General features: G+C 44.9%; 1 protein-coding gene across 4 annotated transcripts in view; it reads right to left on the bottom strand.

Moving 5' to 3' along the window:
* Window positions 1-26,601, bottom strand: part of Eefsec (eukaryotic elongation factor, selenocysteine-tRNA specific) — a 226,172-nt gene that overhangs the window by 101,098 nt on the left and 98,473 nt on the right. For all 4 annotated transcript variants that reach the window (XM_057770227.1, XM_057770243.1, XM_057770251.1 and 1 more), the window contains 2 exons: window positions 16,958-17,054; window positions 14,212-14,376 (listed from right to left, as the gene is read on the bottom strand). In XM_057770227.1, the coding sequence (XP_057626210.1) occupies window positions 14,212-14,376; window positions 16,958-17,054 (262 nt within the window). The remainder of the gene's footprint in view (window positions 1-14,211; window positions 14,377-16,957; window positions 17,055-26,601) is intronic.

Genomic DNA, 26,601 nt, shown 5'->3' with positions numbered 1-26,601 from the left:
ACCTACTGCCTAGGGCTGAGGACAGAAATGGCCACATTTGTTGAAGTGGAAAGGCCTGCTCTAGGCTCAGCACTTGAAGGGTTAAGCAGTCTTGCTGCCCAGGTTGCCTGCCTGCCCTCCTGCTTGCTTGCCTGCCTGCCTGCAAGGACTGCATTAAGTAGGCCAGGAGATGGGCCCTGTTGCCTGCCCGTCGGCCGTATGGTTTGCATTAGCAGTGCTCTGCTTGGCAATGTTCCCTCTGGCAGCCTGCCTTCCCTCCCTGCCCCTCCATTCTCCGCCCCAGCTCAAAAGAAAATACTAGGATCCACATATAAAACCAGCGCACTCCCCTCCTGTCTCTTACCCCAGTCTTGAATCAAACAAGCTTTTAAACTCCTGACCTTCCGCCCAGGCACCCCGGTTTATTTCACAGCAGCAGCAGCAGAGAAGAAGGGAGGAGGTAGGAGGCTGGGAAGCAGGGAGCTGCCCTTTCTGTTACCTGGCCCTAGCAGGCAAGGGTTGCCTCTCCCGGGGGTCCCCAGAAGCACCCCTCACCTTTCAGAATGGGGATAGCTCCTGAGGCAAGAAAAAGAAATGACTGGGAGCCTGAGAATATCAGAAGCAGCCTTCATGGGTCCTCTATAGCTATGCCTTTTAAACTTTCCTGATCATTTCATGCTATAGGCCCGAATGCAAGGCTTGGATCCACTGACACATATAAAACTACCCCAAACTTTAAGCTGCAAACTCGCCTGTTAGTTTGCATCCTAGTACCTACCAAGTGCGGGTCTCCAATCACCTATACTTTGTTGAAACCCAAGTCACAGTCCTGGCTATAAGCCCTGTTTATGTCTAGACATTTGGGGATCTCATTCTAAGCAAGGGTACTGTTACCCAACAGAACCTCAGGCCAGAGGTCTGGGATCACCTATAGCATGTCTCTCCTTCACCATTCCTAAGCTTTGACCTTCAACAAGCCCTGGAAAGGCCACCTCCTCAATACTTTTAAGGCTCACTGGACTGATATCTCATGGCCCCCAACACCTTGAGCTCCTCTCAGTATGAGGCCCTAGCATTAGTCTAGAGGTCCTGTAAGACTGGCCTCAGCTGCTCAGCCCGCCCCTCCCCCCACAGAAGTCTCTGTTCCCACAGATTTCAGATGCCCGCTTCATCTTGAAGGCTTCTAAGCATATATGCCAGGAAGTGAATCCAACAGACAGTGAGGTCAGTGGGTACAAATGCAGCACAGGCTAGGTTGGTCCTCAGCACCGTTTCCATATTTGATGTCTTCACAAATGCTGTCCTGATAGCCAGCCCAGGAAGATGCTGTGCCACAGCTGTGTACTGACAGCTCAGGGACCCGCAGGGCAGGCCCAGACACTTGAGTGACCCTTGCCCAGAGTCAGCTCATTTCAATATTCTGAAAAGGACAAAAATCCCCAAACTCATAATGAACAAAATTTAGTTTTTAAGGAAATATGTTATAATGGAGTATTTTACCAAAACTTCAAACGAAAGCAGGCAAGTGTCTCTATTTTAATAAGGCATCTCACTTGCCTGCTCCCTCTGATAGTCAAAGCCTGTGAATAATTACAGCAATGTTGACAGTGCTTTTATTGTTGTTTTAATTTTATTCTTAAAGAAAGAATGTAAGTATTCAGTTTAAGTGGTGCATTGACTTCACACATACTCAGGAAACACTCAACTTTCCTTTAAGGATAAAAACAAAAACAAAGGTCACAGCTGAGCCTCAGAGTGAAACCAGGTAGGGGAGGGACTGAACCAGGCTGCAGGTATAGCCAGGTGGGCTGTGCTGGAGAGGGCCAGCAGCTCTCTCCAGTCTCTAGACAGCATGCTGGTTCCCCAAGGTGAAGTAAGGGTGTCCTGGCATAGTACTATCTGGGACATAGAGCCCTGCCTGGCTGAGCTGAGCCTCTTTCCAGGGATAACTGAGTGGTTGGATCCCTTGAATCACTTAAGACTTCTAGCCTATTGTCAAAGACAGCTCTCCTGCCCACTGTCCTGAAGAGTAAACCTAGGAAGAGACTGTGTCACAGCTGTGAGCTGACAGTTCAGGGATCCACATGGCAGGCCCAGATTCACTGTCCACTATCACTTCAATAAGTCACTCAGTCCCCTGTACTGATTAACTTCTAAGAACAGCTGTGACTTGGCATGGCTCCTGCACAGAGCAAGTGCTCACAATGTACTGAATGAAGACCGTGGACATTGAATAAAATCATTCTTTCCTATCACTGTCTACCATAGGCCTGCAGAGCAAACACAGTTACTGACTCTTCCTCTCTGCAGACAGGCACAATGCAGGCACAGGTACCAGGTCAGATCCACTTTAGAGCCCAGCTCTCCTAAACCACTTGATAAGAATCTCCTTAGACCAGTGGTTCTCAACCTTCCTAATGCTTCCATCCTTTAATACAATCCCTCATATTGTAGTGACTCCCAAGCATAAAATTATTTTGTTGCTACTTCATAACTGCAATATCGCTACTGTTGTAAATTGTAATGTAAATATCTGTGTTTTCCTATGGTCTTAGTCAAACCCTGTGAAAGAATGGCTTGTTCTACCCCTTATGTCATCTCACTATTAGAGACATCTATTCCTTGGTTCCAGCTGACTGGAATCCAGGCAACTGTGATGTGACTAAGTTTTTACAGACACAGACGTAGTTGTTCCTACAAGCAAAAAGTACTGGCTTAGGGCCTGTTGGACCTCACATTTCAATACCGGGAAAGGACAGGAGTGACATCCTTGTTTGTGGGATTTACTCTACATATATAGGGTAGGAGGCCTTTCTAAAGCACAGGTGGGTCCTGGGGCTCTTGAACAAGTTCACACTGTGGTCACAGGCTGTCTGTGACAAAGGGAGCCTAGGAGAAGCAGAAGGTCTCAAAAGTCCAGAGACCACACTGGGTTCCCAGAACCTACTTCCTGACTCAGCTCCTCTGAAGCCTCTTCTTCTTCCAGATATCCCCTTCCTGTTTCTGCTCTTTGACAGTCTACCAAGCAGGCAGCTCCTAGTCTGCTGCTAAAAGAGCCTCACATGTCCATCAGCTACTTTAGGTACCATTCACCTGTGGGCCCAACCACTCCTGATGCTGTGCCCTCCTCCTGGTTCAGTAACACTGCATACATCTAAGGGGCAAGACTGGTTTCTGACATGAAGAAATAAAGGACACTCCATTCACTGCAGTTTCCCCAGGACTGATTATACTTAGTGGCCCACCCTCAGCATGAGATGTGGCAGTGACATCTGGAGAGGGCAGCACTGGCTTCACAGAGGCAAGCAGAGTAATAACTTGGACCACACCAGACCACATGGATCACTGCAGCCAGAGCTTGCTTACATTACAAAAAGGCGGCTGGAGACTGCACAGACTAGATGTTGCTAGGTGCCACACAGTATCATGCCTGTATTGAGCACAGTCCAGCCAACTCAGCATTCCTGCACCAGGGCTACGCCCACCTAGTTCCCAACCCCTGGCTGTCACTCACTTCCCAATAGAGAACCTGTTTCAAGTGCCAAATTGTAGTCCTGTCAGCTCTTGGTTACTAGCAGCTCACATTTTCCTTGGAGGCACATGTCATATGCCATGGCCAAAGAAGGGCATGGTAGCCCCAAGGCTATGGTGGAAAGGTTGTGGTGAGCCCTTATCCACCATGGCCTACCCTGAGTCAGAGCTTTCCTGGCCATCTTCCCTACCATGAGAAGGAAACAAGGGTGAAAAGGACAAGTGCCTTCAGGCCCTTCTAGATGCTGTCCTCATCAGAAAGGTAGCCTGGACTGCTTGGTCTAACAATGGGATGCATACTTGGGAGCTGGATGCTATGCTCTGACAGGGCATGATGCCCAGCTATACCAGCATAGCCTCTATGAATGTTATTTCTGATCAAATCAGTCTCCTGATCTAGAAACAAAACTGCCTCAGTCCCACTCAGAGTTTGTACAGGATAGGGACCTTGCCTTGTGGTAGGACATACAGATGCAATGGCCACTCTGAGAGTCTGTGAGACTGCCTGCCCAAACTGGTACTCCAACAACAGGCAGATCCCATAAGGGATATCCACTAGAAGTGGCCAGACTCTCCATCTGCTTTACAGGCATTCACTGGGTGAAGTCCTACTACCAGCAGAGGATGGCAGAAGCCAGATCATCCTGTGGTGTCAACAATAGCAACACCGATCTAACCTAAGCATTGAGGTGCATGCATGGGACCTGCATTATCATAGTTTCTGTCAACTTGATACAAACTTATACTTGAGAAGAGGGAACCTCAATTGAGGAATCACCTCCATCAGATTGGTCTGTGGGCATCTCTGTGGGATAGTTTCTTGACTGCTGATTGATGTGGGAAGGCCTTTCCCACTGTAGGTAATATCACCCTTGGGCAGGTGAGCTTAAATTGTATACAAACAAACACATTATGCACACAAGCCAGGGGAAGCAAGCCAGTAAGCAGTGTTTCTCCAAAGTTTCTGCTTCAAGTTCCTACGGTGACTTTCTCTAATGATAGACAGTAACTTGTAAGCCAAATAAATCCTCTCTCCCCCAAGTTGCTTTTGGTCAGTGTTTTATTACAAAACAGAAAAGTAAATTAGAACAGCTATGCAATCCCCTCACTCTTATCCGAGGATGGTGACATCTTCTCCCCACTTTACAGCAGACAGAGGAACTACCTGACCACATAGGAAGTATAAGCCAGTCAGCATGGTTCTGCAAGTTCTGACCCTCAAGAGAAAGGGTGGTAGAAAGTGTGAACTCAGACTGTAGGTGGGCAACACTTTCACGTGTCTCCCAGTCCATATGGCTATCACTGTAGGCAGCCATCCGGTAGGGCAGTATCTGTTTTGGAAGGTTGGTTTTATCTGCGGTCTCAGACCTGTAAGTCCATAGATATTCTGGAGGACTAGCAACAATGGGACTCTTAAGCCCATAGGGCTGGACATAACTAGCCCTTGTGGGAAGTCCAGCGAATGGGCTACCTAGGGAAAAGACAGCATTGCTCCAAGCTTGCCCCCTCCCAAGATACCTTGGTTGTAGCTGCCACATCTCATACTGGGACCTAGGCCCAGATGTAGCTTTTCCTGCACAGAACCATGTGCATTCAACCCCTAAGGGAACAGGCTAGACCTGTTGTAGGGCCAAGCCCTCATAGAGTGACTACAGGAGGCTCCAAGACTTCTAGCTGGCTCTTTGAGTTGAAGTCAGCTCCAGCTGAATTTCCTACCTACTGGGAGCTCCTGCAGAAGGAAGAGCATACATCCTGCCAGAGCATACATGGAGGCCCCTGCTGACTGGCCTTGAGAAGACTTGAACACCCATGTCTATTTTATCTTGTGTAAAAGATAGGGCAAAGGACTAGTGGGGATTTTCAGGGTAATACCACTGTCTTTAGATTGCTGCTAATGGCTCACTAGTAATCTATGTGGCTCCAGAGTACAGTCTAGTACCCAGGAAGCAATTTAAATAACTCTATCCTCTCTGGGCTTTCTCCTTGCATCAGGCCAAATTCCAGCTCCATTTCTGAATCCACTACCTCTAAAAGTTACCAAACGTAAGTTGAGAACATGAGACCCTAAGTAGACCAGTTCCACAAAATTTCTAGCCCAGGCTGGCCTCGAACTCGTGATCATCCTGCCTCTGCCTCCTTCAGCAAATCCTACCAGCGTGTGCCACCACAACTGGCCCCACAAAATTTCTAATTCACCCACAGCATCTGAGCAGTCAGGCCTCCCTAGTAGCATCGTGGACACTCCATTCACTGCAGTCTCCCCAGGACTGATTATACTTAGTGGCCCACCCCGCAGCGTGAGATGTGGCAGTGACATCTGGAGAGGGCAGCACTGGCTTCACAGAGGCAAGCAGAGTAATAACTTGGACCACACCAGACCACATGGATCACTGCAGCCAGAGCTTGCTTACATTACAAAAAGGCGGCTGGAGACTGCACAGACTAGATGTTGCTAGGTGCCACACAGTATCATGCCTGTATTGAGCACAGTCCAGCCAACTCAGCATTCCTGCACCAGGGCTACGCCCACCTAGTTCCCAACCCCTGGCTGTCACTCACTTCCCAATAGAGAACCTGTTTCAAGTGCCAAATTGTAGTCCTGTCAGCTCTTGGTTACTAGCAGCTCACATTTTCCTTGGAGGCACATGTCATATGCCATGGCCGAAGAAGTGCACTGTACCTGAGGGTAGAGTGTCAAAACATAAAACTGTGAATTAACATGGTAAAAACTGCAATTTTACCAAAAGCCATCTACAGATTCAATGCAATGCCCAGCAAAATCCCAGAAAAATTCTTCACAGACCTCGAAAGAACGGTACTCAACTTCATATGGAAAAGCAAAAAACCCAGGATTGCCAAAACAATCCTGTATAATAAAAGAACTTCTGGAGGCATCTCAATCCCTGACTTCAAACTCTACTACAGAGCTACAGTACTGAAAACAGCCTGGTATTGGCATAAAAACAGACAGGAGGACCAATGGAACCAAATCGAAGACCCAAATATTAATCCACACACCTTTGAACACCTGATTTTTGACAAAGATGCAAAAAATACCAAATGGAAAAAAGAAAGCATATTTAACAAATGGTGCTGGTATAACTAGATATCAACATGTAGAAGAATGAAAACAGATCCATATCTATCACCATGCACAAAACTCAAGTCCAAATGGATCAAAGACTCAACATAAAGCCAGACACACTGAACCTCATAGAAGAGAAAGTAGGAAGTACACTCAAATGCATTGACACAGGATACCACTTCCTAAATACAACCCCAGCAGCACAGACACGGAGAGAAACAATTAATAAATGGGACCCCCTGAAACTGAAAAGCTTCTGTACAGCAAAGGACACAGTCAACAAGACAACAGCCTACAGAATGGGAACCAACCCCACATCAGACAAAGGTCTGATCTCCAAAATATACAAATAACTCAAAAAATTAGTTGTCAAAAGAACAAATAAAAAGCCGGGCGGTGGTGGCGCATGCCTTTAATCCCAGCACTCGGGAGGCAGAGGTAGGAGGATCTTTGTGAGTTCGAGGCCAGCCTGGTCTACAAGAGCTAGTTCCAGGACAGGCACCAAAAACTACAGAGAAACCTTGTCTCAAAAAATCCCCCCCAACAAAAGAGCAAATAAAAAATTGGAGTACAATCCCAGAGAATTTAGACAACAATGCGGACACTAAGAGCGACTTACATAGATATAATCTATATGGGAAGTAGAAAGTAGAAAAAGAGAAGATCTTCTGAGTAAACTGGGAGCATGGAGACCTTGGAGGAGAATTGAAGGGGGGAGGGGAGAGGCAGGGAGGGGAGCAGAGAAAAATGTAGAGCTCAATAAAATCAATAAAAGTAAAAAAAAGAAAAAACATAAAACTGTGGCCAGAAGCTGGGCGGTGGTGGCGCACGTCTTTAATCCCAGCACTCGGGAGGCAGAGGCAGGTGGATCTCTGTGAGTTCGAGACCAGCCTGGTCTACAAGAGCTAGTTCCAGGACAGGCTCCAAAACCACAGAGAAACCTTGTCTCGAAAAAAAAAAAAAAAAAAAAAAACAACAACAACAAAAAAAAAAACCTGTGGCCAGAAGAAGAAGAGGAGACCTACCCAATTCAGCACTGGAGGGATGTCGGCACCATGGAGGTGCATGTTGGGATCAGTGTGTCAAGCTGCAGACAATATTTGGACTGACATAGTGTAGAAGTTATTGGAATTGAGGGGGTGAAAAAGCCTTCAGGATTTCCACAGGAACAAAACTTGCATAAAATGCTGAATGCAACTTCTGTTGACAGCAAAGAACCTTCCTCCCTGCCACCTGCCTCCTGAGATTAATCTCCTGCTCTCACCTGCCAGTGTCCATCCTCAGCCAAGCCCTGCTAAGACCACAGGATATTACAGCTTCACTACAAATGTGATTCACATCCTTAAGACAGAAGGCAAAGTCTCATAAGCCAGTGTATCCCGGACTGTTTGCTGTATAAAGCTCAGATCAACACCTGAGCTGCAATTCTCTAAGGACTAAGCAAAAAGGATTATGGGGTCGGGGTGTTCTATGTGAGGTTGATGGCTGAGACAGAGACAATAACAATGACAGAGGCAGCAAGCCCTACCCATAATCCCTTTTGTAGACATACTGTGTAATTTTGCTAAGTCATGGTGGACTAACCAAGGAGGAAACATTGGCTCTGTGATGTGATGTACCTGTTCCATGGAGTAGAGGGGAAAGCCTCAAAAATACAGTCCATATATGTCCAGAGCCTGATCTGCAAAGTAGGTTGCTACCTCCCGTTTTCCTACCAAACAGTTACACTGCTTTCTATCAACAGATCCCAGATCTCTCAAAGAACTCTACCCACCCTCCCCAAAGTCTTTGCAGCTCTAGGGTGCTCATGTACACCTAACTTATCTCGGCCACAGTGACAAGCTTGGGCTTACACTCTTGACAGCTGAAGAGAAGGTTCTGTTCCTGCCACTTGGGGTACTTCTGGCTGAGAGCAGATGTCCTGGCCTGACGGGCTTGAGATGTGGCTCTCAAAGAACCCAGTCCTGAGGTAGGTGGTTCCCAGAAATCTTCAGTCTCTACTTCTAGGCTCTTCTTCTTGCTTCTTCCTCTTTCTTGTGTCTCCCAAGGAATGGTAGCTGATGATATTTATGATCTTCCATTCCGGGCATTACCTCCTTCCTCTCCAGTGTCTGAAGGCTGGCTTTCCTGCCTTAGCTTCCCAAGGCCCAGGACTCCACTTTAACTTTCTCTCACTGACAGAGGAAGGGAACCCTACCCAATCAGATTGGCCTTCTGGGATAGAGTAGTACTAGGGACTAACCATAGGAGTATGACATCTCAGAAGTGATACCACAAGATCTGCAGAGGGGCTTCCCCAATTTCGTGACAGGATTGACCTAGTTTCTACCTCACTTAAGGCTATTACACTGAGAGCAGCAGGTGATCCTGAGAGGCTCTAGGTCTGACACTGAGGCTTAGGTGCCAGTCTCAGGAAAGCTTATAATCTGCCATGCCATGAGAGGACTACAGGCTTTACATTGAGACCATAGGTCTGACAGCTGAGCAGGTCAGAGACCTGGACACAGGCAGGTGTCTGTCTAAGGTAGCTCTGTCAATGCTAGGTGTAATAAAAAGGTGGAGCAGAAGGCAGGGTGAGGTGAAGGAGTGGTAGCAGTGGCCTCAGTGGGCACAGCCATGGCTGTATGGCTACCAAGCAGGAGCTGATCTACTCAAAGGGTAGCCCCACAGTTCTCCCCTGACTGTCACCATTTCTACCACTGCCTCTCTCCTGCTCTGCTGCTCCACTAGAGTGAGCAAGGGCCTCCAAGCCCAGACTTCTGGCACCCCCAGGCACATGCAGATCTGGAAACAGGCTCCACAAGTCTCCACTGACAAAACTAACCTTATAAAAGCATTAAGTTCACAGGAAGCCTGCTTTCCAGCATAGCTCTTCTAAAGCAAAAAACAGCCATCTATGAAGCCAGGATATAACTTCTAGATGAAAATCAGACAAAGAAAGAGCAGCTTCCTAGATCAGGGCCTGGCCTTAGCCCTAGACATAGGATGAGTTACTCTCCCAAACAAGACCACATGGTGACCCTAGGGTACATCTCTACCTCTGCTTACTTATGAAGCATCAGGACACTGCCTTAAAGAGTAGACATAGCTGGGCGGTCATGGTGTACACCTGTAATCCCAGCATCCAGGAGACAGAGGCAGGTAGATCTCTGTGAGTTTGAGGTCAGTCTAGTATACAGAGTGAATTCCAGGACAGCCAGAGATACACAGAGAAACCCTGTCTCAAAAAACAAACAAACAAAAAAAAAAAAAAAAGGGAGGAGACATAGCCTCAGAAGAAGCTAAACATGACCTCCAAGGACACCCATTATCTAATACCAATCAAATGCAACTGAAAAACAATTCAATTATTTGCTCTAGGTTCTTTTTCTCCTATTAATCACATATTTTGTAGGGTCATTCAGAGACTAGTCCTGAGGACAGATGAACAGCTAGGAGGTCAGCATCAATGGAAATAAAAACTCAGAGACAAATATTGCAAGCTGAGTGTCAGGCTGAGTGCTTACAGGCCCAGGTCAGGAGAGCAGCTTTCCAAAGGGAGAGACCTGCAGTTTTGAGAGTGCAAAGGACCTTAGGGACTGTTAGCAGAGTACACCAAGGCTGAGATAAGAAAAGTGGACAGAGCCAGCCTTGGTGGCACAAGCCTTCAATCTCAGTGCTTGAAAGGCAGAGGTAGGCAGATCTCTGAGTTCAAAGATAGCATGGTCTACATAGTGAGTTATAGGCTATAATTGCGACCCTGTCTCAATTCCTTTTTAACTTCAAAAAGAAATAGTAGTAGAAGGAAGTAGAGGTCTGTGGAAGTGAGGAAAATTATTCTTCCCATATGTTATAATCTCAGCCACCTTGTAACCAATTTCTAAGAGCCAAGACAAAGGTAAAAGCAACAATGCCCCATAGTGTGGAAGGTTTTCCTATTCTTCTCTAGAGCAAAATAAGTCTGACCATGACAACTTTGGAGGAATACGCTATCAAATTCTGACTCTCTACATGTCTCATAAACTAAGTATCTACTATGCTACTAATCCATCTCACCATTATCCCAGCAACGGCTGAGCTGTCTGCAAAGGACATCACATTTCAGAAAGTCCTTCAGCAGTCCTTAGAGACGGTGTCTTTACAGCCCGGCCACACCATGTTTATCTCTCTGAATCTATAAAAAGAGTTCCCCATGTGACACCAAGAGGTGACAAAGAGCCAAAAATGTTAACTCAGATACTGTCATTCCTAGTGCAAAAGCCTTGCCAAGCACTACCCCAATCCTCCCGAATCCCTTGCCCCACAACCCTGGCCAGAAGCAAGCACAGTTTGTCAGCACTAAATCAGTGTATCACAGAGAGGCTGAGCCCAAAGAGCAGGAAGATGCCAGGTGTGTTCTGAAGTCCCAGCATGCTCTTTCCCATGTCTGAGGCTCTGACAGTTTCTGATATTACAACCCAGTAGTCAATCACCATCAGGAATATGACTCGCATACAATCCCCAGATAAAATCTCACCAGATGGATCCCCTAACCTATAGACCCAAGACAGCCAGAAAGCTGTGATTCTCAGGATGTTTGCTGTAAAACCTTTCTGGGATCTAAATGAGAATCCCCCCCCCCCTTATTTACTTCTTGTTCCCCAACATTTCCTCACTCAGCTAATCAGGCCCAGCTGGGAATGGACATGGCAGCAGAAACAGACCAAGGTATGGCCGGGGGAATGCACTGTTTATTTGGAATGGCTGTGTCCTGCCTCCAAGGGAGTTCACGCGGTCAGATGTGTCCGCATCTATTAGTGAAATCTGACAAGGATGGTACTGTGCTTCGGAAGAAGGCCATGGTTTATGATGCCTTTCATGCTTGACAGGCTTAGCAGGCACTGGTCACGAATCACAGCCAATGGAGGGGTTATAGGTCAAGAAGCTGGGACTTAGGCTCCGAGGTGAGCTTCTGTGCACGTGCTGCCCATGAGAGCCTCTGAAGAGAATGTCAACATGCCCACAAAGCTTCGGGGCACATGATAGGCCTTGTCTGGGGGCAGGACACCAACCACCAACAGTCCAATCCCAGACCCACTTCTCTGGTTCTGTGCTCAGAGTTGTCATAGTTATATATATATATATATATATATATATATATATATATATATATATATATATATATATGATACATGAATTTTTAAGCCAAGAAGGACTATCACTTCCTGTATGTAGTATCCCAGCCCAAAAGCTTTTTTTTTTTATTCTTTTTTAATTAAAATTTCCAACTGCTCCCCGTTTCCCATTTCCCTCCCCTCCTCCCACACATTGCCCCCTCCCCCCACTCCCCTCCCCCAAAAGCTTTTTTTTATCTTTCCATTTTGTTAGGTCTCTGCACCTTCCTGTCCAGGGATGCTGCTAGTTCAAGTCTCTGACATACAGGGTATGCCATGAGCTATTAAACAGGAGGGGTCACATACATCCTTCCTCAACAAACCCTCTTCCATCCCAGCTTCTTCTGAGATGTTTGACTGGGTCCACCAGGCACACCCTAATGTTTTCAATGAAAGGAAGCCCCCCAACTACAGTTGTGCTTTCTCAACAGCTGTCCCCTAATTCCAGTATCCTTAGCAGTCTAAACAGTCTGAGAAGCTGTGGACTAACCACACCTTAACAGCTCTTCCTTGATTTGTTCCTTTCTCCCCACACCTCACTTTTAAGTGTGTTTGAAAATCTTAGCTGACTATCCAAATATATCACAAGTTCTGCTTTCCCTGACCTACTAGTAAGATTCCTGAGAAGTCATCTGGGAATATAGGTATACCACAGCAAGAGAAGAGCTGGATGTGCATGTGCTAAACATCTGTCACAAGCTTGAGGCTACAGGTCAGGATGTAGATGGGTAAAAAGGGTGGCCAGGGGTTTCAGATCATATCCCCACACAAATGTCTGTCTGCCTACCCAGGATGGGGAATGTTGGTTTTATCTTCCCTCCAAGCCCTTGTTCTCGGCCCTGAAGCTACTGACACTGCCATCAAAAGCCTTCTCTACTCCCTCAAATGCCCAACAGACCGCTATATTAAAGCTCACCCCTGAAAGCCCCATCACACCTCTTTCTTATCTTTAGTTCCTCTCTCAAGCTGCCAATATGTGTTTGCCCAGAGTGGAAGGAGCTAGTCTAGCTGGCCCTATAGGTCTACCTTGCTGAACACAGGAATTGTTCAGAAATTTAGCATCAATTTTCTTTCTGTTCCAACTAAGAGTTAGCACATAGTCACAACTCTCTTCTTGTTTTCAATTTTCATAATTTTATGCTTTATTTTGTACAATCTATACTTGTAATCCCTGGCTTTTAAAGGCTTCGTCTTATGTGATCTTCAGAGGAATATCTACACTGGGGGAAGAGAAGGGGATTTTAATCCACAATTATCCTTAGGAAAGGACAGGGCCTTGCTGCCCAGGTCTGACTGCATGGAGTCTCTGGATTTGTAAGAACTCAGCCTCTCCCCGCCCTCAAATTGGATCTCCCTGCTTCCTTCTACCTTCCTTCATGTGACATACAGCACTATTCATCTCTGTCCCTAGAAAATACCCTTTCCTGTGCCCAACCACACCGTTCTAAACCAAAGATGACACAAGGCACAAGAATAGGATGACCCTTTCTTGCTCAGGAGAAGGGCTGAGCTTTGACCTGCTCGCTCAGTGCCCAGACATATGCTTAAACGTGGGCAGATTATGCTGTAAGATCTTAAGCTAGGCAAACACTCCACCACTGAGCTCTTGTCAGTTTCACTCCTCCCGCCCCAACACATACACTTTTTCTTTTGGAGACAGGAGCATATTAAGGTTCCCAGCCTTGGCTTCTTTAATAGCTGGGATTACAGGTGGGTACCACTAGGTCTAATTAAGTAATACCTTCTGAATAAAGTCATTATCAAAGTCAAACAGGCCATGGTACCTGAAGAAGGAGGAGATGGGGAGAACATAAGCCTCCATTCTTCCTAAGGGTATTCAAAGGGCTTTCAGGGCACCTGCTGTGATCACTGAGAAGGCAGAGTGATCTGTATTACTGGCATAGTGGACGGCTGCACCAAAACTGCAAGGGATTTAAGATTCTTATAGCTAAGAAAAAGGTGCCTGAGCTCTAACACCTGGTTTAGTGGCGCGCGCACGCGCGCGCGCACACACACACACACACACATGCACGCACACACACGTAATCTTAGCACTGAGGGGGCTGAGGCAGGAGAATCACAAATTCACGGCTAGCCTGGGATACAAAGGATAGAAAGATAGTTCTACCATACTTGTTGCCAACATCCAGAAAGCTAGACTTTCACCCTGACACCCTAGTTTCTTGGCCATATGCTCTTAAAATTCACCTTACCCCTGAAGACACAGCATCTTTATCTTCGGAACCTCTCATGAGCCCCAGTTAGCCCCTACCACACAGTCACCGCTGTGAGACTTGGGAAAACAGCAGTTCTAGAATCCAGAATGGTTGAGCAGTGGATGGTGTCTCAGAGCTGCCCACTTCTCTCCTCAGGTAGGAGAGAAGACTTAGGAAAGGTACAGTACACTCTGCTGCCCTGAAAACCAAGGCCCTGTCCTCTCCCCTGCTGCTATGGGGAACAAAGGAAAGTTAAGGCAGGACTGACCTTGAGGGCAGGGATCTCCACACTGTCCCCGAGGCTAATAGTGCCTGAAAGGATGGTTCCAGTCATCACGGTGCCCTGACCCTTGATGGAGAAGCAGTGGTCCACAGACATAAGGAACGGTCCCGAGGGGTCTCTTGCTGGGATGGATATCTGGGACTTCAGGAGCTGGAAAAGAAATGTTGCTATAGCCCATCCTCCAGGGCTACCTGGCAAGCTGGCCCAGATCAAAGAACCAATACTGCAACTTAACTCAGTGAGAGGAAAGAGGGACCGGTGAGGCCTCCATCCTGTAGTGGAAAGGCATGTGAGCAAAGGACAAAGGAGGGAAAACTTGAGGTGAGAGGGTAGAAGGCTGGCTTCCAGGGGCAGCAGCCTATGCCTGAGGTCCAAGGCCAAGGTCTGTGATTATGCTATGGAGTCTTTCTGCCCTCTTCCAGGCCCTAACAAATGGAGAGCTAAGTTAACTCAGCCCTGAAGCTACTGTGACTTGGGATTCCACCTTTCCTTCATGGCTCACTTTCCATATGCAACAGTACCAACTGGCCGCTGCTCCTCAGGTCATTTATGTGCTTGAGATACAGTTGGAGCTAATCACTATTTCTTACAAACGTGCAGAGGCCACACTGCTCTTTGTATTTTCTACTTTCTGATTTCATGAGGGAGTATAATGATTTCCAAGTATTCAGGTCAGGAATAAATAACTCTTCTCAAAGCATTGTCTCATGATAACAACTCCTTTGGGGGAAAAAAATGGAGAGACTCAGAAGAGACTTGATCTGAGATTTACACAGAGACTCATTCCTTAAAGGAACATACAAATATCTTTCATAGTTATATTTTTCTGGATTTTGCTTGAATTATCCCAGGATCCCAGATTTGTGTTCCCTAAAACTGGTGAAGTACAAGAGCATCTTCCAGAAAACATTTCTTAAGTGTAAAATATAGGCATGACCAGTACATGGCAGTTACATGTGAACTTAGCTCTGGGGATCTGGGTGTAGGTGACCCCAACAAACTCTGACCATTGGTCTTGGTCTGAGTTCCCACTAAGATAAGCAGGTAAATAAATGATCTATTTTCTTTCTTCTGTTCTTTCACATAAAGTAGGAACTCTGGGCATTGTGTTACAAACCCTCAAAGGTTCAGAATGGAAGACAGAAGGTTCCAGGCCAGCTTGAGCTACTTAATGAGATCCTGCCCCAACAGAAAGGGGCAGCAATAGCACAACTGCCCTATCAGTTTATTTCATATAGTGGGAGCATGGGGATGTGATAGGTGGGGGAGATTCAGCCCTGAAGGAGAGGCTTCTCAAGAGGAAGTAACTTCTCTAGGAGAAATTGACGTTCCACACTTGCCTATCTACCATGGGTGCTTGATGAGGGGGAAGAGGATGCATGGCAGATGAGACCTGTGTGACACCTGGGGGGCCACGTTAGCAATCTTGCAAGGCTGCATCCCAGGCAAGGACAGTACATGAGATTAAGACCATAGATCAGATGTCTCAGGAGGGGATGTGCTCATACACTTGCCATGAAGTACTGGGGCAGGTTATTTCACGTCTCTCAACTCACTCTTTCTCAGCCTTCCAGATGTTGAAAATGTTACAGGCCCAGTATGTTAAGAACTTAAGTGTGAAGACTAATATGCCAAATCACGTCACTGTTGTGGTAAACAAATTACTCCTAGTAACTCAATTAGCCTCACAGCATCTCTGTGACAGTGCCATTACCTTCTCTGTATTGCAACTTTGTTTACTGCAAAAAATGGATCACCTGATACCTGTTATTTGAGAAGAGGTTGGCCTCAAACTTCCCATCTCCTGACCTTAGCCTCTAAAGATGTGTGCGACCACACCTATGAATCACTTGAGTCCTGTCAGAGAGCAGTGGTAGGCCAACACTAGCACGGTCTAGTACAGAGCTCCTGCACCCATGTCAGTGACTGAGCTCAGGGAAGTGACTCGGTCCTTCCTTCTTACCGCCTTCTTCCTTCCCATCACTCTTTTTCACCCTGCATGCATCCCTGTCTGCTGGACAAGGACAGTGGTCAAACTAGTATTCACCAGGACCACCAGGGTGATACCTGGATGGAAGTCCCATTCCCTAGCAAGCTGGTGAGTACCATTACTATGCTCTGGGCTTCTGCTATGCTCTCAGCACTCTCTGCTCAGTGAGAAGGAAAGGGCACTGGCTCACCTGGATGACTGGGCTGCCTGTTTCTGTCCACTGCCACTGAGCAAGGAGGAAAAGCCTGAGCCTTTAAGCTCATAGTTCTGCAAAATGAAATGTCTACTCCTCCAGTGGAGGCTGTGCTGCTCCAGCTGTAAGCAGACTAGAGAGACCGGCACAATCTGAAGGACAGGAATGGGCCTGTGATCAGATATGGTGCACTGGGCCGAGTCTCCGCTGAGGGATGAGGAGGGGGGGGGAGAATGGTAGGCGTGAGGAACTGGTAACTTTGGTAGGCAGCACTTTGAATGAAAGTGTGTGAAAGAGAAGGGATAGACTAGAATACACAGTGGGTGGGAAGAACTCTGCACAGTCTAATACCCAGGGTTCTATGGCCCCTTGTTTTAAGAGTTTCTGAGGGAGGTGAGGAGTCTGACATCAGAGTGAGTGGGAGACCCATGAAACTTGGAGACCTTTTGCTAGAGTGGCCTCTCCCTTCATCTCAGGCAGAGGGAGACATGGAGGGCTACTTGAGCAGGGCTGGAGCAGAGGGCAACATGAGTTCAAGCTGACAGTACCTCAATGAGTTCTGAGATGCCCTGTGGGGCTTCTGTCTCAGGGGCCTCCGGTCCTCCAGGCTTGGCTGCCACAGGAATAACAGGTGCACCCCGGAATCTGAAACAGAACAACAAACATCGTGACAGTCATAGAGGCATAACCCAGGACAGATCTGTGGAACTGCTGGCATATCACTCTTCAGGTGAGTATGGGAAGGTAACACCATTGCTCTGGATTGCCAGGCGATGAAGTAGAGGCCCCACAGAGAAAGGCTCTACCTTTGGACATCAGAATCTAGGGGTTCACTAGGAGCTCAACTCCTCCTGAGCCTCCCCAGGAAGCAGCAGGAACCTAGGTAGGACTTAGAATACAAGAGACCCTTAAAAAGACTCACACAATCTGGCTCTCTGAAATTCAGGACTAATGGTGACCCCAAAGTCCCTAAAGCTGCATGTAGGAAGCCCTGCCTCTCCAAGGAGAATCTCTTACTTAAATCATCTTCAATAAAACAAAACTAGTAATTTTGTCAGGGGAAGGAGGAAAGAGAATAATCCCCTCACTGCGCTATCTTCTCTTCTAAACATAGTTTTTCCATGCTTTGCACCAAGGAAATCTCCTTGGATAGTTACTGTTCTATTGCTGTAATGAGACACCATGAAAAAGAGAGAGTTTAATTTGGGACTTACAGTTTCAGAGGGTTAGAGTTCATGATGGCAGAGCAAAGGCATGACAGCAGGAACAGCTGAGAGCTCACATCTTAATTCATAAATAGGAGGCAGAGAGAGGGAGGGAAGGAGGGAGTGAGGGAGTGAGAGAGACTGGGAAGGGAGAGAGTCTTCTGAAATCTCAAAGACTGCCCCCAGTGACACAGTTCCTTCAGGAACACCACACTTTCTAGTTTATTCAAAATAGTTCCACCACTGGGGACCATGAATTCAAACAAATGAGCCTATGAGGGCCATTCTCATTCAAACCACCACACCCTAGTTTCATGTTCTCAAAATCTTACATCAGATATTTCATATGTATGGATGCCATCTCATACCCTACTATCTTAGTGATCATAATACAGAGTTTTCTACTGAATAACAGCAACATCAAGCACAATGACAGCTTAAACATGAATATTTTGTTTACACCCCAACTCACCACCATGGTTCTGTCATGTTGTAGATGAGGAAATGAAAATTGCAGAGGCATATTGCCTTACTCCAAGACTCTAGCTATAACCTTAGGAGTAAACATAGACCTTCTAAGTGTGGAACCTTGGCTTTCTACCCCTTCTTCACGCATGCCCTCTTGGTCTCATCTTCATCACTGTTGGCTGCACAATAGTATGAAATCCAGAATTTACATGCTTGCCTTGGAAGTTCCTCATTTATGAGCTTTAGTGTTATTACAAATAACACTGTAAAAGGCATAATGGCAAAGGACAGATTTATCTTGGCTTTGGGAGAATCCATAGGCTATGAACCTCAGAATGAACAAGACTTTCAAATATAAACAGTCATGGTGAACAAGTACATGTAAAGGGCCTCTATGGAAGCTACAAAAGCATGAGTAGAAATGATCCAACTTTTTCAAACTCTGGATTTAACCAAAGGCTTGAACAAGAAAAGTTAAAAAAAAATGACTGGGTTTCTGAGAACAAGTTAAAAATAGATATTTTTCTTCAAAGATTTAAAGTTCATGTCATATCCGAAGGATGCTCAATCGTGCCACAAGGACATGTGCTCAACTAAGTTGACAGCAGCATTGTTTGTCATAGCCAGAACCTGGAAACAACCTAAATGCCCCTCAACTGAAAAATGGATAAGGAAAATGTGGTACATTTACACAATGGAGTACTACACAGCAGAAAAAATAACGACATCTTGAATTTTGCAGGCAAATGGATGGAGCTAGAAAACATCATTTTGAGTGAGGTAACCCAGATCCAGAAAGACAAATATCATATGTACTCACTCATAAGTGGTTTTAAAACATAAAGCAAAGAAAACCAGCCTACAAATCACAATCCCAGAGAACCTAGACAACAATGAGGACCCTAAGAGAGACATATATAGATCTAATGTACATTGGAATTAGAAAAAGACAAGATCTCCTGAGTAAATTGGGAGCATGGGGACCTTGGGAGAGGGTTAAAGGGGAGGTGAGAGGTGGGGGGGGGAGAAAAAATGTAGAGCTCAATAAAAATCAATTAAAAAAAAACAAGTAGTGGACTGGAGAGATGACTCAGTGGTTAAAACACTTGCTGTTCTTGCAGAGTTACCCCAGTCTGGTTCCTTGCATATCCATGGTGGTTACAACTGTCTATAACTCTAGTTTCAGATTTGATGCCATCTCCTGGTGTTTCCATGGGCACCAGGCATTTACATGGTGCGCAGGCATACATGTAGGAAAAATACTCATTCACATAAAAAAAATCTTGTTTTGAAAGTAAGTAAAAGAGATCTTCACCAACCCTACATTGGGCAGCGGGTAGAAGGGGAGGGGGCAAAGAAAAATATATAGCTCAATAAAAACAATTTTAAAAACAAAGAAAAAAAGGAAGGAAAATTCCAAACCGCTTTTTTAAAAATCTTATATATCAAACCCATAGCTAATATATTATTTGGGGATTTTAAATAGATTTCTAGAGTAGTACACCCATTTGCCATAATCCAGTTTTAGAGTGTTGCCATTTTCCTAATGTTCCTTTGTGTCGTTTCCCTCAATCCTCAGTCCCAGCTAACTCGATGTGACTGTCAGTTTACTGTTTAGCGTTTTTTAGATTTCCATAGAAAATGAAATAAAAAGTATATAGTCTTTAAAAAATAGATATTTTTAACCTGTTTTGTTCCACCTACTCCCCAACTCTGTAGTGGCCTTAAAAACCATAACAATGCTGAAAACCAGCATCTGCTAGGTCCTGGAGGGGGGCAGAATGGGTTTTTAGTTCTATCAAAGCTCTTGATTCAGAGAAATATAACCATTTCCCATCTGGTAGTTTCCCAGGAGGCCCCTAAGAAATGCTATGTGTATCTGATCTGTTTTGGAACTTTTAAATAGGAGTAGGAAGAGGTCCAGAAACCCCAAAGGCAAGAAGGCAGAGATAGGCTAGATTTAAGACTCCCACAATTGATTGAAGGGACCCCAAGTCCACATCAATCTCATGGAAAGAAGAAGCCATGTAAGGATGGATCCCTAACATAGTGAGTGGGATGTGTCTGACAGACTGGATGGCTTGAGACAGAGACCCTGGTATGCAGCTGAATGCAAGCTCAAAGCATCAGGAACACACACACACACACACACACACACACACACACACACACAAAAGGCGGGGAGAAAGAGACTTGCCAGACTACCAGAGGAGGAAGAGAATGAAGACTTCAGAGCTGAGTTGTTGGCTCTGGCCAGAAGGCAGGCTCCTGAATGCTGCTTTCTTTCGAAAAGGAAGACTGCCTTCAAGACTTGCCAAAGACAGATGCTTCTGTCTCAGACTCATTCCTGACTCAGCCTGCAAGACTCCATGCTCCAGCTGCTTATTTGAGGTATTTGTTCCTGCAGCTGTCTCCAGACTCCAAGACCTGTTGCTCCAGAGACCTGTGACCCCAGCCTTCCACACATGCCTCCTGCTGCTACTGGGGTCACAGGTCTCTGGAGCAGCAGGTCTCTGGAGCAGCAGGTCTCTGTAGACCTGTCCTAAAGGAACTTTCCTTGATTTGGCATCTGAGGTGCTAAGAGAGTTCTAGCACCCTACTGCTACTGACTTTTCTGAACTGTACCCCAAAACCTGCTGGGGCACATGGAGCTATGGTACCCACAGCCTCTTGTTTGCCATCCTGTAGCTGCTGAGGGCCCCAGAGTTTCTATTTCTTATGTGAATTTTTACTTTCCTGTTTAAGGCATCACTCCTGCATGAAATTGAAGTCCCCCCTCGCTTGCCTTTGCTGTCTGCCTACTCAGTTCTTACAATGAGGGTAGACAGGAACCCAGAATAGGACAATAGCCAGCTCATTTTCTCATTGCAGAAGCCCTTTCCCTGAGGGCATCTGTTGAAAATAAAGAGATGTAATCAATAACACAATGAACTGAGAGGTAACAGTTCAGACAAACAATGAGCTGCTTGAAAAGCTTAGCAGGAAAAGCTAAGGAATCAGATGCTCATAGCTGGCTTGGAAAAACTCTGACATATCCTGAGAACTGAGGTCAGTCCAGGCACAGGGCTTGTGTGCTCAAGAGAAACCCTAGAAGAATCTGGGCCTCATTTCTGATTTGAGGTTTTATGTAAACGGAAAGTAGAAGCTAAGGCACAGTTGTCAACTGCCTGCTGGAACACTGGCAGCTTGGCTCATCATACACATAGAAGCCCCTCAGCAAGAAACACCCTATACCCTGGCGCCTGGGGAAATCTCTGTCCTATCATTAGTGAGCAGTAAGCTAAGTGAATGGAGACCTTGGTGTCATCATGACAAAGAACACAGACTTTACACAATCTGTTCAAAAAAGAAGTCATCAAACTATAACCAAGTATAATGAGGGTGTCTGTGACTTCAAAACTACCTCACTAAATTATTCTAAATGCCTAGGCTCCATCAAAAATTTATTATATAGGCACACAGTTCAGTGTTTGGGTTTTTATTTTTGTTTTTGAGGAGGGGGCATGTGTGTTTTTGCTATGATATAATACATGAGCCAAACAATTTAACAGAGAAAAGATTTATTCTGGCGTGGGGTTTCAGAATCTATCACAGTAGGGAGGGCATGGGGGAGCAGGACAACTCACCTCATGACAGCCAGGAACACACAGAGAAAATGACCACAATGCCTGGCTTTTCTTCTTCTTTTATCTTATCTAGGTTCCTCACCTACGGGATGGTGCTGCCGACATTCAGAGAGGTCTTACAACTTAGTTCGTCGTCTCTGCAGACACCATCCCAAACATGCCCAGACATGTGTTATGCCAGCCTTCTAAGTACTTACCAGTCCATCAAGCTGACAATCAAATTACCCATTACAATGTACAAATGTACAATGTACAAAGAAAAAGAATTAGCAGAAACTGTCCACAGGAAGCCCTCCTAGACTTTACATCAGTCCCCGCCCCCACCCTGTGTGTTCAAATAAATGAACCAAGTCTAAACAACTACAGGGAAAGATGACAACAGTCTACCAAATGAGAAAGTTAGACAGTTGGTGCAGACCTTGGTAGGTTCAAAGCCAGTTTAGATTATGGAGAGAGCTCCAGGATAAGGATGGCCAGGGCTACATAGAGATTCTGTCTCAAAAAACAAACAAGCAAACAAACAAATAAAAACCCAACACACACACACACACACACACACACACACACACACACTCTAGTTGATAACTGTGGCAATTTCCTCCGAACTGAAACACTTACTCTTCTGTAAAGCTTATTAAGACACAGGAAGTTCTATTTAGAAAGGAAACAATGGGAATTGCCAGGAAGTTCCTGAAACCAGATTCGCCCAGCCCTTTCTTCTGCTAGGTTAAGTAAGTTTTAAGGACCTCGAAGGAGAGAGATGCCAAGCTGTGGAGCAGCCTGCAAGTCACATAGAGAGACCCGGGCTTCTGGCTGTCACTAGGTGTCATTCTTGCAGGGCATGAGCTTTCAGTGACACAACCTCCTTAAAGTTGTCCATGCTCTTGTAGTGACATAGCCCAAATAAATTCAGCAGTTTACTAAGGTCGATTTTGGTGATATCCTTGAGTTCGGTCTGTCATCAGCTCCCTATCTGGACTGAGTAGATGTCTGTTTAAATTACCCTAGGAAAGTTAACTCAACAATTATAAATCACACACACACACACACACACACAATTCCAGAGTTGGGAAATGCAAAAACTGAAATGAAAACTGCACTTGAGGAGGTCAGAAGTGGGTCTGAGCATGCAAAATAAAGCGCTGACAACCAAGATCATTCCATCTGGGTTAAAGGAGGGAGAGAACCCAGTTATACAGCACAACTGCATATAAGGTAGAACAGCTGAAGGTCAATGGTGCTTTCTGAAATCAGGAGAATGGAATAGGAGCATCATAAGTGACAAAATCATATTCTACACCTTCCCAAATTTGATGAAAATATTAACATGCACATTTAAGAAGCTCAAATCATTAACTCAAAATCTACAAGTAGAGAGATGACAGCCATGGTTAGTGATAAGGGAAAGAAATGGACTCAGGCATATGTGTATGACAGCAACAGCAGGGCAGAGCTGTTCTCAGACATGGAGACCAGGAGGTAACAGGATGTCATATTTAAAGTGAGGAAGTTAAGAAGAACACAGAAGTACCACACAGTCAAGTGATTCCACTACACACACAGACACACACACACGAGAACTGAAAACAAGAAACAAACATATGCTCACTTGTTTATTAGTTACTTTGCTATTGCTGTGATAAAACACCATGTGATGGCAACTTATAAAACAAAGTGTTTAATTAGGCCAAGGGTTTCAGAGGGTTAGGGCCCATGATTGTGGAGCCAACAGCTGAGAGTTCACATCTTGACCCACAAGTAGGAGTCAGAAAGAACACTGGGAATTGTGTCAGTTTTCAACAGAAATGCAGAAAATAACCCTTATGTGGTCTTTAGCTGTCTGCAGGGTGCTCTACTCGGCAGGAAGGACAGGTCCTGGTGCAGGTCCTGAAGAGAAGTGAAAAGTACTAGTCCACAGACATTCCTGATAGGCAAGCTGTAAGACAACTTCCTGCCTTTATCTGTGCCACATAGTGGTCTTACACTTCGTGATGTGAAGCTGTACTTCAAGATAACCACATTTAAGGAAGAATATGAGTTCTCTTTAAAAACAAAAACAAAAACAGGCCAGTTATGTTAAGGTACAGACAGTTTGGAAAAGCTTATGTGGAGACTGTGGGACGAAAGAGGAGGAGGAGGGGAACAGGCACAGGACTCATGGTTTTGTACTTGGTAGAGGCTATGTGCATGTCACTGGTCCAGTCTGGTTTTGAAGGACGTGTGGTGTCAACTAGCAGAGAAATTAGTGTCCTTGTGAGGAAAATCATAGAATCAGGGAGCACAAGGCTCTGTAGTGAGGCTTCCAAGACCAGAACACTGAGTTCTAAGTCTTTCCTGGCTTCTGAATTTCCTACCCATGACTTCAGTGTCCATTTACTCTTGTGCCTCAGTTTCCTCATTAGGATGATAGCAGAATCCCTGACACAACTGCTTCGAGGGCTGAATAAGGTATTTCAATGAGAACATCTAGCCAGGTGCTGTGTACATCATGTGTGTTCTGCATTATCTAGAGAACACACACAAGATTCTGGATGTGAAATAATCATGGTTCTTGCCTCTCTGTCTGAGAATAATTAAGAATTCAGCAATTTATGCCTGTAATTTGTTTTTGTTTTTAAAAATAAAGTTGTAATTGTGTACATTTACTTTGCAGAGTGTTCCTGTTTCCTCTCTGTTGCTGTAATAAAATAACCAAAAGCAACTTGGGGGTAAAAAATATTATCTGGTTTACACTTCCAGAAAAGAATTCCTTACTGAGGGCTGGGCCCTCCTACAATAATCAAAACAAAGGCTTGGGGAATGACTCAACAATTAAGAGTAAGTCCTACTCTTACAGAGGACCAGAGTTCAGTTCCCAACACCTATATCAGGCAACTCAAAGCTGCAGTCAACTTTAATTCCAGGGAAATTTAATGTCTTCTATGCATGAGTACAAATCTACATAATTTAAAAAATAAAAATAAATCAAAACAATTCCTCACAGACATGCCCACCCACCAACCTAATCTAAACAATTCTTCAGTTGAGGCCTCTCCTCTCAGATGTTGTGCCAAGTTGACAAGGCTAACTAAGATACATATGATAGGTTTCATAAAGACATTTTCCTTCATGCATGTCATGTACTTGGACATATTTACCAGCGACTCTCCCTTTTCTGTTATTGCAGATAGCTTCATTTCTCCTTTCATGTTTTAGATATCCATAGATGGTTTTATGTATCTATATGATATCTAGGATCCCCAAATGAGAGAAAATACATTCATCTATATGATATCTAGGATCCCCAAATGAGAGAAAATACATGTCATATATCTTGGAGTCTGACTAAATTTGATGATCTCTGGCTGTATCCATTTCCCTGCAAATGACATAATTTCATTACGGTTGAACAGAACTCCACTGTGTTGACAGACACCTAGGCTGATTCCATAACTCAGGTAATTATACATAGTGCTGCACGAATATGGATGTGAAGTTGTCTCCGCAGTATGTATATAATTTGAAAGTGGCAAAACATGGCCAGAATATATATACAGGATGCTATAACTATGTCTACCATGTTTTTAAAATACTAACTTAAAAATGTATTAATTATTTCTATAAGATATTTGCTTTTTATATTTAACTATATATAGTTTGTATCTTTAAACTTATTTATATATGTTGAAATTTGATAACACAAAATGAGACTTTTCTTATGAAATAATCAGAAAGTTATGTTAGCCTTTCCAGAATAAAAAGATTAACCAAGTTTCCAACAATTATCATAAATTATATTGGTTTGAGAAATGAATGTACTAGAAGATAGGCTTTGTTACTCATCTTAATCTGGCCACAGAACATAGGTTGGCCACTATATACAGAGCTGGTTTTGAAACACTTCCCATACTCACTAGCTGTGTGACCTAGAATAAGCTACGGATGCCAGTCTAGCTTTAAGACTTTCTTCTTTCAAAGCGGTAAGGAGGAATAACATACATTTTGCAGGGTCATGACAGAGGTAAGGAATGGAAATCCCCCATCAGCAAAGTTCGTGGTACCTAGGTACACCAAAAAAACTCTGTCTTCTCCCCATACCCTACCCACATGGCACTGCATCCAAGAAATTTAAGACAATGTGAGTGACCATTTGTGGAAAACTGAAATTACACATGAAACAAGAAACATACATGTTGCAAAAGAGGAGATGCCTCAAATTCCAAACACAGATCTGGTCACACAGCCAAGACACCCCAGACAGGGAGGATAGATCCCAGCAGAGCCCCTGAAGAGGAGGAGGAGGTGGAATACTATGAATGTGGTCACTCTTCTGTCACGTAGACACTGATTCTATTAAGTGAACAGGAATATAAGTGTTTTTAGTGAAAATATTATGCTTAAGGTATGAATGTATAATTTAGAAATTACTTTCTGCTCTAAGGAATTTTTAAAAATTAATTAATGGCAGCCCAGTCTTGGGAGTCAAGAAATTTCTACTACTGAAGCTACAAAAATAAACACAAGAAAAACAAAACAAAGCTATTAGCATCTAGCTAGATACTGTAACCAGAGCCTAGTTAAACTTGGGGCGCTGAGAAGACAAAGCAAGACTGAGCTGAGACATTTCCCTGAAACGGATAAGGGAGATTTAGAGAGAACTCAAAGTTTAACTTTCTCTTGTACCACACCCAGACTCACCCCGCCTGCACTGAAGTATAAGCTGTTCACTTTAAGTCACATGACTTTCCCAGCTCAAGACCTTTGCCCATTGCCCTTACCTCCTCTCCTGACGAGGCACAAGAAGGGGGTCACTGAAAGGAAGAGTCCAGGAAAGAACTCAGCACCATCAGACTCCACTGCCCATCTAAGGACTCAAAGGAGTCTATTTGGCCAAGCCTGTCCCTCAGCCAACCT

Source organism: Chionomys nivalis, chromosome 1, assembly GCF_950005125.1.
Source record: "Chionomys nivalis chromosome 1, mChiNiv1.1, whole genome shotgun sequence".
NCBI lineage: Eukaryota > Metazoa > Chordata > Mammalia > Rodentia > Cricetidae > Chionomys > Chionomys nivalis.
This window is presented reverse-complemented; position numbering and strand designations above follow the sequence as displayed.